Genomic DNA, 16,947 nt, shown 5'->3' with positions numbered 1-16,947 from the left:
CCACTTGCTTTTACTGACCTACCCGATGAACACCTTTTCTCAGCCGATCGGTAGCGAGTAATACGTGTACTCGTGCCTCGTCCTCTTCTTTCCGCCGTTTCTCGACGATCGCACGTGATGGTGGCATCGCGGGTGCGATCTTTTTACCGCTCCCACATCTTCGGCTCGACCGAGCGCGCAAAAAATGTTCTCTCTCTCTCTCTCACGAACGGGAGGGAGATCTCTCTTTCTTTCTCTCTCTCTCTCTCTCTCTTTCTCTCTCTCTCTCTGTGTCTGTTCAATCATGGATCTCTCGTCTCGATCGTATGCGTCTTATCACACCGATCTTCGCGGCTCCCTCGCTCTCTCGATCGTAGATCTCTCTCTCTTTAGAGTCCTCTCAGGTTTTTCCGTGCGTGTCGAGGAGGTTCGAACTTCGCCTTTTCTTTTCTGTCTCGTGTCTCCTCCTTCTTTTATCGTCCGGTGAAGCGAAGTGTGAAAGTCCAAGAGAGAAAGGAAGAGAGACGGAGGGGCGGAGAGGGAGAGGAGAGAAGGGAGAGGCGCCTTGCGTCAACCCTCTCGCAGGGCGTGGAAGGAAACGAGTCGCGCATGAACACCTTCGAGCGTCTCTCTTTTTCTCTTACAATGGGCTTTGTTCCCGGCGTCCTGAATCAGATCCAAATGGAAAATCACTTTATGCCGGACGCCGCGGGCCGGCAGCTAATTGTTCCGTATTCCCGACCATATGCTCGAAAACGAACTAATCGATTTCTACGGCTGAGAACACGATGAACATCGTAGAACCGCGGGAGTTATTTCGATAATGCTCATGCTTTGGTGCGAAGCGCTTATAAATATAAATGTTTATAAAAGGCTGCTTGTGAAAAAGTAGCAGTGCTCGAAGGGATAATTATAGCGATGAAAAAATCTTGCTAAATACTATAAATATTTTCTGAGAAGTTTTTTTTTTTTTTTAATAAAGATATGCAGCGTTAGAAATTGAATCTTTTGATGGCAGCAAACACTATCGATTTCAAATTGATCGAAAAACTTGCTACACGATGCAATAATGCGAATAAAAGTAAGGCATTCTGCGGAGTTTCGACGTCACCGTCGCGTTTCCACGTGAACAAACACGAAGATCATTATCGCACGCCGCAGCATCGAGGTATATAAACTCGTCGGAATGAAAGAAAGTCATACAAGTTCCTGCTTGCGAAACCGCGAAACCGATAATACCGCGTTTTATATGATTACTTATCATTTAAATCGCGACTCGAGCGCTTAGGCGCGCAGCACGAAAATCGCTCGCACTGCAACTTTCCACGATCTCGACAATTTTCACTCGCGCGTTTTCCTTGATCTCACGCGTTCTCGGCACAATCGCGCGGCAGCCGTGGCCTTTGAAGCGAGCAACAGGGTCGATCGTTACGATCTAATTGCTCGATACGAAGGAATCGATTCTCAAAGGGAACTTTGAGCTACTCAGGCCGTGAGACTACAGAGGGAAAGAAATTCCACGCATTTTTCATCGCCAAACGCGGCGTTACATTCTTACTTCGTTCCGAGCTCAAATATTTCTCGTCGACGGAATGCGATAAAAATCGACAAACGATGACGATACTTCAAAGACGCACGCAAGTTAATAATATCGCAACTGACAAAGAGGCATGCTCGCGCGCGCCATTATGCTCCGCGCTGCGGCAACGGACGGCATTAATCCGCTTTGAAAGTCGTTAGAGAGTTAAGGTCCTTCGTGCATTAATTCAGAAATAACGTTTCGCAAAAGTCGGACGTGTCCGCGCCGGAAACTCGTCTCGCACTCGGTTCGTACAGCACCCGCTCGCGGACATTGTAGACAAACTCGTTATCGGAGGGAGCCAATTAAACATACGCGCGTGTGTACGTGTGCATAAATGTTTGTGTGGATATGCACACACACACACACACACAGCGCACACAATGCACTACGTACACGCGCCGTTCGACCAGATCTAACGGTCCATAATCTGGGTCGCTCCAAGATGATTCTCATATCGCCGTTTTATGCACCCGGTGTTCCAGATCTATCGAATGACCCGCTGCAGATTCCTTGATTAATTTGAAATCGATTTTCCTGCATAATAAAAATGGACTGTTCGAGATAGCGATAATTTTGAAGCGTTAAGTGATCAGAATCGAATGTGTTCTTAAAAGTTAAGTTTCGTAAGTGCAAGCAAAATTCGGAGGTTAACAGCAAAATTTTATTTTCCAATTAGTGCCAATTAAATTTGATCTGAAGAAATTTTAGAAATAACTACAGATATATTTAAAATAGGAAATTGGAACACCGAGTCAAGTAATTTTGGTTTAAGGATTTTACAGCATTCAAAGGTGACTAGTTGGATATCCTGCACACATATAGGTATTTTTCTAAACTAGAAATGCTTACCAAAGCATTATCCTATTTCAAGAGAGACGAAAAGAAAAGGAAAAGGAAAAAAAGAGAAAAATGGGAGTATATGCGTACTTGTGCGAGAGCCAAAGATAAAATCGCAATGGACAAGAAAACAGATGAAGAGAGAAAGACAAAGAAGGAAGATAAAGAGAGGAAAAAGACAAGTGTGAAAGCGATCAATATGACGATAAGAGCAACGAATCCTGATCCGCGCCCTGATCGAGTCAACTGTTGTGGAAAAATGGCGCAAGTCAAGGTGATATCCGATGGATAATCGAGCGATATCATCGACATTCCTTTGTCTATAATTAATATTTCGCACTATTCTAAATACAGTAAAATCTCGTATATCAAGAATATCTAATTTTCATAAGTAGACAATTTATAATCTTCCTTCATTTCAACTATGAAAACTATGAAACTTCACTTTCATTTTCAACTATGAAAACTATTGAAATTTTCTCCTCGTAAATGAAAAAATCCAATTAATTAATTCAATATCTAGAAGATTAGCATTTAAGGAGAGTGTTCTTACAATTACGGTTCTGGCGTGCTTGTAGCTGAAAATATGCACATTATCCGATACATGCCTAACGGAACACAACTCGGAATGAAACGTGCAATTCGCACGTTAGACCGCGAAGAAATGTGGAACATGCAATAGTGGAAACAGCGAGCGCAAATTGCAATATTGCAGACGCGAGATTTGAATTCGCAGCGGTCAAGGGATTACGCGTGCATGATAATCAGCGCGCAATTTCAGCTACGGGCGAATTCGTTTGCATCTAATTGGTTCCACAACGCGGATCGACGCGGGGCACCGCCCTCTTCCCCGGCGTCTCCGTCGCAACGCCGCTGCCGCGCTGCCCGCTGCCGTGCCGCGCCGCGCCGCGCCGCGCGACGATGAACAACGACGTGGCCCGTTTGCCTTTCTCTCTTTACCTGAATCTCGAGTCAGGGTCTCTCGGCAAATTCGGAGGGAACTCACGAGAGTTAATGCACCGGGTCCCGATGGTCACCGATGATCCGTCGCCCGTGGCCGCACCTGGTGGTCCACCAGCATGATTTTACCAGACCCGGCGACCGGGAATCGTACCTGCATCCTTGAAAAAAAGAGACAACAGGGGTTCTCAGGTGAAAAACCACTTTGGTGGTGCCGCGGTGTCTTCTAAAGTCGCGTCGCCGCCGCCGCCGCCGCCGCCGCCTATCCTCTTTTTGTCGAGAAAAAGTTCTCGTGGGAATAGAAAAAAAAAAAACAATAAATAAATAAAAGGACAATCGACGGACGCGAGTCGCGAGAACTTTAGCGTACCAAGTTTCTTCCGATCTTTATGCAAATTCACCGAACAAACGTAAAGCGCGGAAAGAGTCGACGCGCCGGAGAGGAAACCCGTCGCGAATGCGGCGAATCGTCGAAAAGAGTGTCGTGGCTCTCTCTATATATATATAGAGAGAGAGAAGCGAGATGCTAATAAAGTAGCGGCGCTGAACTAGTGAACGAGTATAATAAACACATCGATTACTAATTAACTACTACTCAATATACGGGCGCGTAATATTTAACAGTAACGCGAAAACAATAGCTTCAATGCAAGCGAGATATATATATTGTTCTCTAGACCCATTTCGCCGCATATACTACCAGACACATAGTGTGTTTTATGTGTGTATGTGATATGTGTGTGTGTATATATATATATATGTGTGTGTATATGTTGTTTCGCCAATATTAAATTACTAGGAAGACTCGCAGATCAAAGTAAAACAGTTTTCAGCTACAAGCGATACTCTACAACAGCGATCGACCAACGGCGACTTGTCGTTCCATCGCCCATATACAAACGCTCACGCTCGCTACTTTTCGTTAGTCGGTCTCTCTCGTCGGACAAAGCGCACAAATCGTAACTAAACACTCACGACCTCAGCACGGCATTGCAAAACTAATTCAGCGTTCTACAAGAAGGAGTTTTCGTCAAAATCACTATACTAATGGCCCTATTTCGAGAGCTCCGCCTCCCTGTCTTCGTTTGGCAATCTTTCAACTCGACATTTGTACGAGTGTGTGTGTGTATGTGTGTATTTAAAATTATACTATGGAAACTTTTGCTCGAACCTACTTTTACGTAGAAAATCCATATTATTAGATCATAAAGAAATTCCAAGAAATTAATCGACGTTGGAAATTTCCCAAATAAATTCGAGCAGAGAATTAACGAGCTATATTGCGACAACGAAAGGTCGTATCGATTACGTCACAAAACACTTTAAATGTATGAAACATTGTTTAAATATCTGATGTGAAACACAGACGTGACAAATTTGGTATTGTAATAGAGCTGCGTGGAGTAAGGATTGCAATTTAATAAATTGCGCCCACTATCGCGCCCCTGGTGAATTTCCCGGAGGTGGAAAATCGGGGTCATCCGGGGGATTTTCCCGGATTCGCCGTCACCGGTGCAAGGTGGCGGACGCGAATAATGCACGTGGAGCGGCGAACCCACGCGCGCGCTGCCTACGCGGCCAGTTATTCCCGTTGGTGGCGCAGGAAGGTGGTGCGGAAGGGGTCCGACCGCCGCCACCGCCGGTCGATACTCTCCTCCAGGATCGAGGAAATTCCAACCCGTGACTTAGCTAATCCTCCTCCGGCAACCGACGGAACACTTCTGGCAGTGCCCGTCAAACGTTAAAGGGCTTCCCGATTAACTGACATGAGACGTCAAATCGCGCGAATACCCACGCGATTCTGCGAGATTAAGCGATCATTCCGATTGGAATTATTTAGGAGTCGCGCGGATCGAGCTTCGCACAGATTGATTTAATTTTCGAAGCAGAATGGTGTGATGTTTGTTGGTGATGTTATAAACCTCGTTAAAAGAGATAATGAGAAAAAAAAATTTCATTTCCGTTGCATGATTAAAGAAGAGTAAAGTAAAAATCTCGCGGTAACGAAAACGGTATAATTAAGTGACTATAAAGCTGAATAAAAAATGACCAGATCATTTCTAGCGAGTATTCCGCACTATTGGCTTATTTAATTTCCAAAGTAGAATTGATGCAACATTTGTTATGGATGTCATTTAACTCCGTTAAAATAGATAATGGAGATTTCATTTCCGCTGCATGATTAAAGAAGGATGAAAAGATCTTGTGATAATGAAAACGGTGTAACTAAGTGGCTATAAAGCTGAATAAAAAATGACATGATAAATTTCTAAGCGAGTATACCGCACCAAATGTTTTATCGAACGTTTTATTGAACGTCTTACCGGCGAATTTCCAAGTGATAAAATTCTGTACACAATAGCGTTGGTCGTTTATTTGGCTATATCTCTTATAACTCATCCTCATAAACTTGTAGATGGACGTAAGTGTGCGCCGCTAAATTGTTTTAATAAAGAACAAAATATTATTTTGACATTTAAAATTTTAAATTAAAAAAAATCGATACAAAATAAAATTTTGAACCCGATACAAATTCACCGTGAAACTATGAAAAGCATTAAGTTTTTTTAATAAACAGCATTTTACAGCGTAACATAAATATTGTAAATATAAATCACACATTTTATCGAGAAATTTGGAGAAAAAATTTTTCAACATATTTTATTAACACGACTGTGAACATCATTATATTTGTGCAATGTATCGTTAATTCGAAAGCTTGTTACCGCTAATTTGCAGTCATCGTGATGCGATAAAATATTCAATTTAATAAAACGAACAAATATAATTAAACCACATGAGTAATTCAAAATTCATGATCGACAGAGATTCAGAGAGTAAAAGAGAGAGAGAGAGAGAGAGAGAGAGAGAGAGAGAGAGAGAAAGAGAGAGATATTCAAGGTGACATTATAAATTGCGCGTCATTAATATATCAACTAGAAGAATAATGTAACGTCACGGATTGCGCATTTGCATAACCTGTAATTTATCTTTTATAATCTTCTGGTTTTTGGGGGAGGACGATAGTCGGTGTAAAATGGAAGTGTAAATATACATTTCATTATGAAAAAAAGCCGCAACTAGCTAATTCCGTCTCTCCTACCTCATAACGGATCAGCGACTGAAACGTGACATACGTGAGGTCGACGGCGGATTGAGAACCACCTGCGGATCTGTCTGATTCCACACCACCCTGCCGCCCGACCACCGGCACCCTCTTGCAGCCGCTTGCAAACCTCCCGCGAGCCCTCCGCCCCTCGGCAAAACGTTTCCATTCCCCGCTGGCGTGCCTCCTTCCAAGGAGGAAGGTCTAACCACACTCAACGCGGAGACACGTACAGACACACGGACGCGATACACAGCTGCTTACCGCCATGCAAAAGGGAACGGTGACTGTGTATTGCAGATCTGTAATACTCCTACCCCTTCTGAGAGAATAGCGGGCGAACCTCGGTTGCTACCTCTTTCACCCCCTCGCGCCGCCGTTCGAACCGCCGCCGTCGTTGCCGACGCCGCCTTTCCGCCCTCGTCCCCCTCTGACGAAGCCAAGTTCCTGGTCAATAACCTCGGCGGCGTGTACGCGACATAATCGTCAACGTTCGCGATCGGGATAAGTATGTCGTTCGGAAACCACCCTTCCCGCGCCGCGGGACTTCCTCCGTCGCTCCACGTGGCGTCAGACTCGCGGTGCGCGATAATGCGCTCCGATTTGCGTCACCGCACGACCGACGTCGACCGGAGGTGTAATATTTTACGCGGTTTTCTTTTCCCGGGGATTGCGGGGGACGCCCGGTGAGTTCAACACCTGGAGACACGCGGTGAAAATATGTATCTTATGTGCGCTGCCGATTGAATAAACATGACGATTATTTTTAGCCTGTTTAGCATCGGAATGGACTTGTGAAATATTACAAAACGGATTTAGAAAGTATCACCATTTTCAAGCCCCCGTATTTTTACCGCGTGACGCGTACACTAAGGACCTTTCCTCAAAACTTAGTAATATCGTGCTACACGAGAAGATAATAAAAACGCCTTGCCGCAAAGTGAGCTTTCAGAAGTTTGCGCTGTACATCCAGAAAGTTTCCCTTATTTATGTCTGTCTCTTATTAATTATTATGGAATGTAAGTACGAAGTTAATACGAAGTTGCTACGAGTTAGCTCGTAGCAAAGTGTTGGGAAGGATTTCATACAAGATGAATACTTCTTATTTTTATTCCAAAGTACAGCGCGTTTTCTTGAAACAGTTAAAAAAAAATATTTCGGAATCACTATTGCGATTTCCGTGTTTAACATTGCACTCAAAATCCGCACAAATATAATTAATTAAAAACATGAACATTAATTTAACAAATGTACATTTAATTGCTGAACGCTCGAGGTGAAAAATATACATTTGTTTATAGTATTTGTGGAAAATGCAATTTTTTAAGTGGACGGTACACGACAAATTCGAGGGTTTCGAACCGCGAGGCTGCAGGGTGATGCCATCTGTGGCACTTGGCGCGAAACTCGTCTTAAAAATCATCCCCCTGAGATCAATACGCCGTAGGGGTAGACAGCGGGTCTGCAAAATACAACGTAGCGCTCCAGGAATCCAACGTGCTTAATCTTCCGCACAATCGGAGGCGTGCAAAACGGGAGGGTAATATCGTTTACCTTCATTATTTATTAAATTAAACATGCTTGAGCCGAAGCCTTCGAGCGATCGCTGGCTCCAACTTTATATGAAATCTGCTTGAAAATTATTATCGCGTCATAAACTGTATGCTCGCGAAGAAAGCCCCGACGTTTCATTGGCCCTCCAGAGATTAAAAAGTTGCAGGCGCGCAATAGGCTGTCAGCGTGTCAGGTTTTAGTACGTCGCACGTGTATTATATAGAAGCGACGCGATTTATCGGGAGCGAGCACAGTTGGGCCAACCGTGGAGGCCAGTACGCCGTAAAGTCGCGTATCTTGGCTTTCCCGGATATTAGATATTTAGCGCAAAGTCTATCGAAATCTGATCAGCCGATTTGGGGCACACGTACGAGGAACATTTTCCAAAGTGCGGCGAGCTTATACGGCGAACAAATAACAAACTAGTGAGTCGCTCGTTGACGACTGCCGATGCTATGTGTATATGATCAATTATAGCGCAGTCTCAAATAATAGTATAGTCAAATAGAAAAGAAAAACCCTATTGTTTGCGCTCGAATTAGAACACCCGGCTGTCCTCATAAATATTAATTAACGTTAGTCACGATTTCACCAATTCCCTATCTCTGTCCGAAAATAGATTTGGCACCAGACGGACAATTGATTAAATCTCCATTAACTTTAATTTAAATTTATGGGAGTGCATCATACGAACAGTGAACGCGGCCGTGCAAATTTTCATCGTTATATGCGAATCCTTAAGATTTTAATTGCGAAAACAGATTAAGTGTAAAGATAGAAGTGGTTGCGCAATCAACGGGAATCGATTAAGAGTCGCTTTTGAAGCGTATGCTAATTTTTGCGACGCCTTGCGGATGTTACCATTAATCATTTCTGCCGCTTTTTGTCCTCTTTCTAAAAAACCAGCCAAATGGATTATGAAGAAAAAAATTATATTTAGACGATCGCATTATCCGATCTACGCGGCAGAAGCCGTAAAAAAACGATGGTCGATCGAACGAACGACCCGGCGAAGACCCGTGTGTATTCGGGTCAGGCGTTCGGCTTAACAACGAGGAGGTTTCGCAAAGGTTTCCGCGCGAGTGTCTCCTTTGCGGCTTCTAATGAGATAATTCGATTTCCGCGATGCCGCATTAAATCCATATTCGGCGATGTTGCGCGCGCGCTCGTTCGCCCGTCGGTGCCTCGCCTCTCTCTTTCCAAGCTTCCTCGGCTAAAAACGCCTCGCCAAAGACGCAGCCTTTCACCGGACGAACAACATTCACGCAAATCACATCGCTGCCGATCTCCGCCATTAACGCCGATCCACGATTGCGCTTCCGATAGATTTCGTAAAGCGATTGTCGTCACGCTTTCGCCCACGGCAAAAATTCCGCGCGCGGCAAAAGTAGGGCGGTACACGCTTCGATCGTGCCTCGTTCCTCTTGATTTGCCAGCACCGCCAGAGCAAACTTTGCGGAATTAATTAGCGACTGATGCGCGAAAATCAAAATATCTCCCTTACCGCGACGCGTCACGACTTCGATAATAAATACAAGTTCTTCCGCGAAGACTCAACGAGGAGGTGCTACAACGAATCTTGTTTAAGAAGGGCTGGCGCGAAGTCGGCGGCCATTGCTCCGGCACGAGGCAGCTTTTGTGCTTTTTGTTCGGCCGGCCCTTTCATCGCGCCATCCCTTCACGCGCACAAAAGAACTCGAGTAAATACGAAAAACGTCGCGCGGGCACGTCTCGTCGTCGTCCTTGCTTTCGAATCCGAAAAATCTCTTATCGGCGACGATGTCGGATGCTTTAAGGGTCGGAAGAACGGTTGACACGATCGCGAGATAAACGAGACCATCAGTTGACAAACCTATATTCAATTAAAAAAAAAAAGAAAAAGAAAAAGAAAATATGTTACAATTTATAACAGTGCTCAGCGATCAGCTATCATCCGATTATCGGCGTGCGCAATATTGTTCGACGACGCAGCGATTTAGTGTCGCGCAAAGGACAGAGACAGTCGCGATTCTTCCTCGTTCGCGAGCGAGTTCGCCGAGCGATTAATGTCGCTGAGGTCATAATGGCCCTCGTAACTATTGTCGCCATTGGCGCACGTGAAACGCGGCTCGGTTTAATATTGACAGTCGCGACAACGAGAAAGTTCATAGCCCGGAGGGTAGACGGTTTGTCAGAGAGGGATGGGGGATACACGGAGAGTAAGCGGCTTATTGCGAACGACGTCGCCGGGATTTTCGGTAACGACACTGCGCGGCTCTGTCACGTCGACTTTTCGGACGATAATGCGCCATCGTCTTCGCTCTTTTCCGTCTTTCATTAAGAGCCTTGCGTCACGTCGCGATGGTACGTGAGATACGCTTCGCGGAAATTTGACGTATTTCCGAGATAAGTGAATATTAATACAACGGACGTCAATCGATACTCTCGAGGAATTGTCAAACAGGCGGTGATTTTAAAAAATGCACATTCGAATTGATCGATCTTAATTGGTTTGACGAGATTATTCCATTTTTTTTTTATTTTTTTTTTTTTTTTTTTTATTTTTATAGCACTCGGCATACCAGCGTCAATTTATTAAATATTTGTTTTCAGGAAAATAATACACACAAAGCTACGTCAAATAATAAAATTGAATTTAATTAATGTTTCTAAAAATATGCGATGTATCAAAAATACGCAATGTATTGCTGAAAATCATTATCTCTGCTCCCGTATTTGTTTTAGTTCATAACGTTCGCGAAAGTCGATCCAGCGATACATCTGGACAATCGCTACAGGCTAATGAGAAACGAACCGATGTTAGACGCCGACGGTAAGGAAACCGATCGGATTGGAGACGACTGTTAATCGAGAGAGAAACAAGCATCGATAAAATCGGGGGAAGAGAAAAAAGTAACAAACTTAAAAATGTGTTTTAATTATTGCATATTGTAACAATAATGGCACTCGGCGATGATAATTGATGACGGGGAGAGAAATTCGTTAAGTCAATAAAGCGAGATTTAACACACATTGAGATGTCATTCATTCTGCGCACATCGAATATTATTTGTGGAAGACGTCAATCGAACGCGGTATCATGCGAGTCGTCTCTTTGACTACCGGGTTTGTTTATGAATCGATCCGTCCCTACCCCTCCGCGCCTCGCCGTGCCGCTCGATGAAGATACGATGCAAAAATACTGCATACCACTTCCAGGATGTTACGGATTTTAGCGGCCACTCGCGTTTAATCCGATAAAGTGCGCTTCGTGAATAACTGCACGAAAATACCGCATACAGCGGTATGATATTTATATTCTTGCTTAAACTGACATATTTACCGTGTGTAACGTGATTTTTGTCTCGTATTTAGCTGCCCGATTTACACGGATACTCTCGTGCACAGATGCGCGGGCATATATTTATCGTGTTCCGTTCTGAGCGCATTATATTTTAATCAAAATTCTTCCGCAATTTGCAAAATTAATTCTTTTGAACGATAAAACGGAAAGTTAACAATTTAGTGAAACATTTGCCATCCATAAAAAAAAAAGCTCCATAATTTATCACCTATTATTACTTAAAAAAACCACAATGGCACTGTTGCGTGGTGTTTTCCTGATATAACGTACACGTATTAGAGAAGGCCGATATACGCCACGCACATCTTCCTCCCTAATGGCCCTGGTGCACGATGCACAGGGCTTCTCCGCAGGACCGAAAGCAAGGGAAAGGCGCGGAGTGCACGGCCGGATCGAATCGAATCTCCGGCGGTAACCGCCACGTGGTATAAAGGTCCTGGTCTGTGTCAGGCCAGGTGGTAGTTTGCGCGGATCCAGTTACTACCCTATCCACTCTCCCTTCGTGGCCCTACACGCGACCACGCGACAGCTGTTGATCGTCGTTCCGGAGTAATGCGCGAGACTGTACCGATCGGTACACTCTCCTTTCTCATTTTCTCTCTCTCTCTCTCTCCCCCTCTCCCTCTCTCTTTGTAACGGAGCACGAATATCGTCTAAACGAACGACCGGGAGTCAGCTCAGCACCGGTTTCTGACGGCCTGCCTTGCTCCACGCCTTCCTCGGGGTTCTCTCGCCGTCGGCATACAAGCTCGGAAATCCAGTGGAAGCCGATGTCGGCGCCAACGCGCGCGGCTCGCATCATCATCGGCCCCCGGCCGACACAAAGAGCCCATTCAAACGACGTACAACGATCCTCTCTAGGGACTGCCGGCCGGCAGGCGGACCAGGCCGCCTCGCCTGTCTGCTCGCCTGCACAACATCGGCCTTCAGCAGATGCCGACGCGGCACACTCGGCTTGGAATGCATTTTCACGGAACTCGTCGAGTCGCTTTTTCCTTCGGAACGCACCGCCGCTCGGCGAGAGTCGAGACGGCGAACAAGTAGCCTATTTAGGCGATTCAATGGCGTATTAGCGACGCGATAACGAGTCCACTTATCGCGTGATTTATTAATTTTTCGGCACACGTGAAATTTTCTCGAAATAAATTACTAATAAAGAGCAAATGTGGAGTGTAATTGTTATATATTACTCGAATTAATTCTTTAATTAGTGCGAAATAACGATGTCATAAATCACGCCAAATTACGCGGAGTTCGTAATTCTAGTTGAACAGTGCTTAATTCGAGGATAATCCGCGGCGCAACGTATTCATAAGTAGATTTACAGAAAGCGAAAGTAGAGAGGAAACGGGAGAATCGGATGAAAAAGGAGCATTTCAGACAAGCTAGATCTAATCGGCGTTTGTTCTCCGGCAACAGAAACTGAATAGAATTGCAGCTGCAGTTGTATTGCGCAAGTTTGCATAAAACGATACGATAATAGTTGGAAAAGTACCTCTCGTAACACATCACGTAACATTATCTTGCGCGATTTTGCGTAAAAACGAGGAAAGTTCCGATCGATCGACTTTAATTTAATTATTCGCTCGAAAGTTAAGCAAAGCATCGATCGAATTAAATGGAGGAAATATGGAAATGCACATTTCTGTTTTTCCTCTTAACGAGTGTAATCGACTCGATTTACTGTAGGCGATTTCCTACAGAGCCGTCTCGCGGTATCGTCTGGCAGACACGATTAGGCACTTTCCGTAGCAAACTGTACACATTCCTGCACCGGAAGAGACCGCGCCAGCTGGTGAACGAAGCAGCAGGTACGGTCGGGTCTTACTCGACGTCGGAAGTCGGCACACTTTCGTCGTATTTCAAAAACATTTTCATTCGTTTCACATTTAAGAATCTTTTCTTCAAAAGAAAAATGTCGCAGCACGATAGTTAATTTTTTCTCGCACAGTGTACGAAAAAATAGAAAATCGGGAATATTCGCGAGAAAATTTGCAAAGAAAATATTTGAGAGAAGGCCGACGAGAGAATTTGATGTTTATTAATTAAATAAAATAAATAAATGTAAATATGTTAAATTGTTAAATTTTTATACTCATAAATGAGATATATTATATCTGAATATTTACTAGGATCAGATATATATCTTGCTTTATAATTTATGTAAATACGAATGCATTTGCATTGCATCACGATGACTGTATCATTCAGCGCCCGCTGAAAACCGAGGGAGAACGGCCGGCGAAACGCGCCTCGGTAGAGCGATAAATCTATTTCGCATTCGTCATCTTTAAATAAAATGCATCTCGCGCTGGCGCGTATAGAAAGAAGTTTTGCACGTATCCCCAACGCGGTGAGAGAGCAGCTGTTCGCGCACACCTGGCAGAGATTTCGGAGCCCTTGGGACCGCGTGTTGGCTGCTCGAAATTCCTCCGGAACCCACCGCAAAATTCTACATGCCCCGGGCTTTCAACAGCAAGTTGCGAATATCGTGCGTAATATCCATCGCGCATCCATCCAATTATAACGTGAAATTCATTAATGTGCGTTATTAATAAATTTCCCGTCGTATTGTTTTCGCAGCTGTTCGCAGTAGCTCGATCAATAAAATTCGCATTAAGATCCGCGCTGTCGTGCGATATTATATTCCTCTATTGCATTCTTAATAAAGTCACTCGAAATTATGCAAGAAGAACGCGGTAATTTCTAGGGATGAAATTCATATTGCACGCCGACTTTTTCGGACATGTAATAATTTCGAGCGAGTTGCTCGCCCGTAAGATCGGTAATTCGTCCTGGCGTATGTAAAACGCGAGGAAGAAACCAGGAATTATTAACAAAGAGCATAAATAATACACCCTTCATCCGCGGTAATTGAGAATACTTCATAAACGCAAATCCGGATGATAGTTTCAGTCTGCTCGTACGGACTTAATCCATATCGAAGTGAATAATTCGCCGTAATTGGTGGCCAGGTATCAATGAGAAATCGGATTAACGTTAATTATGAGGATATAATTAACAAAGCCTGAACGTCCGCCTTGATCGCGGATGACTCGCGAGTATTCCCCCGGTGGCAAGATAGCAAACGGCATTACGAACGATACTTCTTGCTTATATCCTCTTGCCCACCCCTGCCTCCGAAGACCGCGCCACCAAATCGAGATCGTTGTCGACGACCCGCCCGCGGCGAAGAAACTTCCGAATAGTCGTCGTTCGCGTTAGAGGAACGAGGCGAAACCTCATTGTTCCAGGTATCGGTTCTCGAGGAGCGGCGCGGTCGAAAGGAGAAGAAATACGAGGAGACGCTAAATAAACGAGAAATCGGCGAAGCGAGGACCGTCGCGCGGAGAATCGGACAGAGAGACGGGAAAAAGAGACGAAAAGAAGAAAGAAGGAGGGAGAGAGGGAAGCCGGCGCGCCGCGCGGAGAGGCAAATAAAAGAAGCAAAAATCGAGCGAGGTGAAGGAATGCTCGACCTTGGCGTCTCGTTCGCGAGGACTATGGCACCTCTCCTCAATAAGAGGCCAGATGAAATCGCGAGAAGGACAGCGTGTTCGCTACAGCGAATCTTATCGGCAAACCGCCGCTTTTTCGCGCAATTTGCGATCGTTTACGATTGAACCGATATCTTTTTAGAGTCAACTTCGCTCGAGCACATTTTTCCTTCGCCGTTTTAAGAACATTCTGCAAAGCGACAATAAATCGCGTTATTTGGTGGCTTACTTAAAAAGTATTATAAATTTTATTAAGCTGCAGTTTTACATTTCATTAATTGCGAGCGACGGCTTTTTTTCATGCGCCGCGATACCTGCTGTCAGTTAATTAAAACTGTTGGCGCAAAACTGGGCTAAATTCCAGCAGGAGAAACAAACAATATGTTTACGCGCATGCGGCCGGCTGTTTTTCAAGCATTGTGTGATCCTTATAATCGCATATGGAAAAACCGGTATAATTTAGCCGCATGCGAATTTCAAAAATTAAAAACACGGAAGTTCGACTCGTATCGCACGCATGCAATAAAATTTGCGCGATTTAACGCTGCCGGTGCAAAAAATATCGTGTGTGCTACGCGCGCGTGGGAAGCAATCGCGAACGACAGGCGAAGTGTGACGAAATATAGAATGTAACGCGACGCATATATGCATGTATGCATGTATGCGATCGGTATGCGTGCACGTGTCGCTTTTAGCCGCCTGCACGCATCGCTCCGCGAACTAATCTTTTACAAGTGGACGCGGGGAAAACGCGTGGACTCATAAATCATTCGACATACGCGAAACGATATCGGGCGAAAACGCTACGCGCCTCTTCACCCAGTTCGCTCGTTAAAATGGCACATTTTGCAGACAGGATAAATGCGTCGCGTCAATGCCGCGCGAGAGAAAAAGGAGCGAAAGAAACCGTGGCCGAAAAACTGGCTTTCAACAGCGGCGTAGCGCGAGCCTGACTTTCTTCAAAGGATAACCAACCGCGATTCTCGCTTCTTCGCCTTTATATATCTACACTTGCTTCTGTTACAAATCAAAAACGGAGCCCGCAGTCAGCGCAGAAACGCTATTGTCGTTAGTGATTTCAAGAGCGCAATTCAGAAAGAAGTCAAAGTAAAAGGGAAAAGAACCGCGCGCGCCACTCAACATCGTTCGGATAAAAATGCGCATTTGCTGTGTGATTTTTGACGATAATAAAAATCTCGATCGTGGCGTTTCTCGTTATAATTTACGGTAAAGAGAAATATTGATTTGTAATTCTGCTATTATCATCGCAATGATATCTTTAATTATTACTTTACTATAATTAAACATGCATTTTTTTATAAATTGTTTAATAAATTTTTAACTGAAGCTAAAATTCGATTGCGTGTTTCGAAATGTAGAAGCGTAGAAGAGGCCGCGAAGAAACGTAGGGATTTCCCGGCAAACAGGAATGCAAAAACGCTCGGCAATTTTGCAGTAAGGAACGGCGTTCGTCACGTGATTGCATAATATCGATCGCGAAGCTGCTCCGAGTACAAGATTGTGGAACGCGGTGTGTGTGCAAGCTACCGAAGCCGCCGAGTAACTCGATGCTCGGGTAAAGGTACCTCCATCGAGTCACGTTTCCGAGTGGCATTACGCAAGAGACAATGTCGTCGCCATGACAGCTTTATGATCGATAAAACGGATTCGATCAAATAAGATTCCGGCTACGCTGTCCCGCCAGACTTTAACCACTGTTCGAATTTCAAACCCGATCCACACTCGAGAAATTTCCTCCTCCGGACATTTCACGATGAATTATCAACGCCAGTCAAGTAGAAGACAAGAGAGAGAGAGAGAGAAAGGGAGACAACTACGCGCTCCGTTGAATAACGATAAATCTCGCGATCTCCGTTAATAGATCACCATGCGTCACAGATATTTGTCTCATGGTTCGATGTAAAAAAAACCAATCCTACGCGTGCAATGGCGCAAGGTAAGCTGAATGAACGGTTAGCGCGACATATCATTATTTCTATAGGCACTGTATTATTATTTCTATAGTATATATGAGATAACCTTGCAGAAACTGAAATTATTTTTAGATTTCAGAATTCCGGAAGTTTGA

At 44.5% G+C, this 16,947-nt stretch overlaps 2 protein-coding genes across 11 annotated transcripts in view; one reads left to right on the top strand and one right to left on the bottom strand.

The window, feature by feature from the left end:
• The window catches only part of msi (musashi), a 104,587-nt gene that overhangs the window by 34,796 nt on the left and 52,844 nt on the right, over positions 1 to 16,947 (bottom strand). The gene's annotated exons all lie outside the window — the stretch shown is intronic.
• Positions 1 to 16,947, top strand: part of LOC105672534 (uncharacterized) — a 96,981-nt gene that overhangs the window by 43,358 nt on the left and 36,676 nt on the right. The window contains exon 5 of one of the 3 annotated variants that reach the window (XM_067354324.1): positions 10,743 to 11,030. The exons of the other annotated variants lie outside the window; for them this stretch is intronic. Within the exon in view, the coding sequence (XP_067210425.1) occupies positions 10,743 to 10,865 (123 nt within the window). The 3' untranslated portion in view covers positions 10,866 to 11,030. Of the gene's footprint in view, positions 1 to 10,742; positions 11,031 to 16,947 lie in introns of those variants that run through there. 3 annotated transcript variants of the gene reach the window in all.

This window comes from Linepithema humile, chromosome 4 (assembly GCF_040581485.1).
Source record: "Linepithema humile isolate Giens D197 chromosome 4, Lhum_UNIL_v1.0, whole genome shotgun sequence".
Taxonomy (NCBI): Eukaryota; Metazoa; Arthropoda; class Insecta; order Hymenoptera; family Formicidae; genus Linepithema; species Linepithema humile.
Note: the sequence above shows the minus strand (reverse complement) of the source record. Positions and strands in the feature narration are given on the sequence as shown.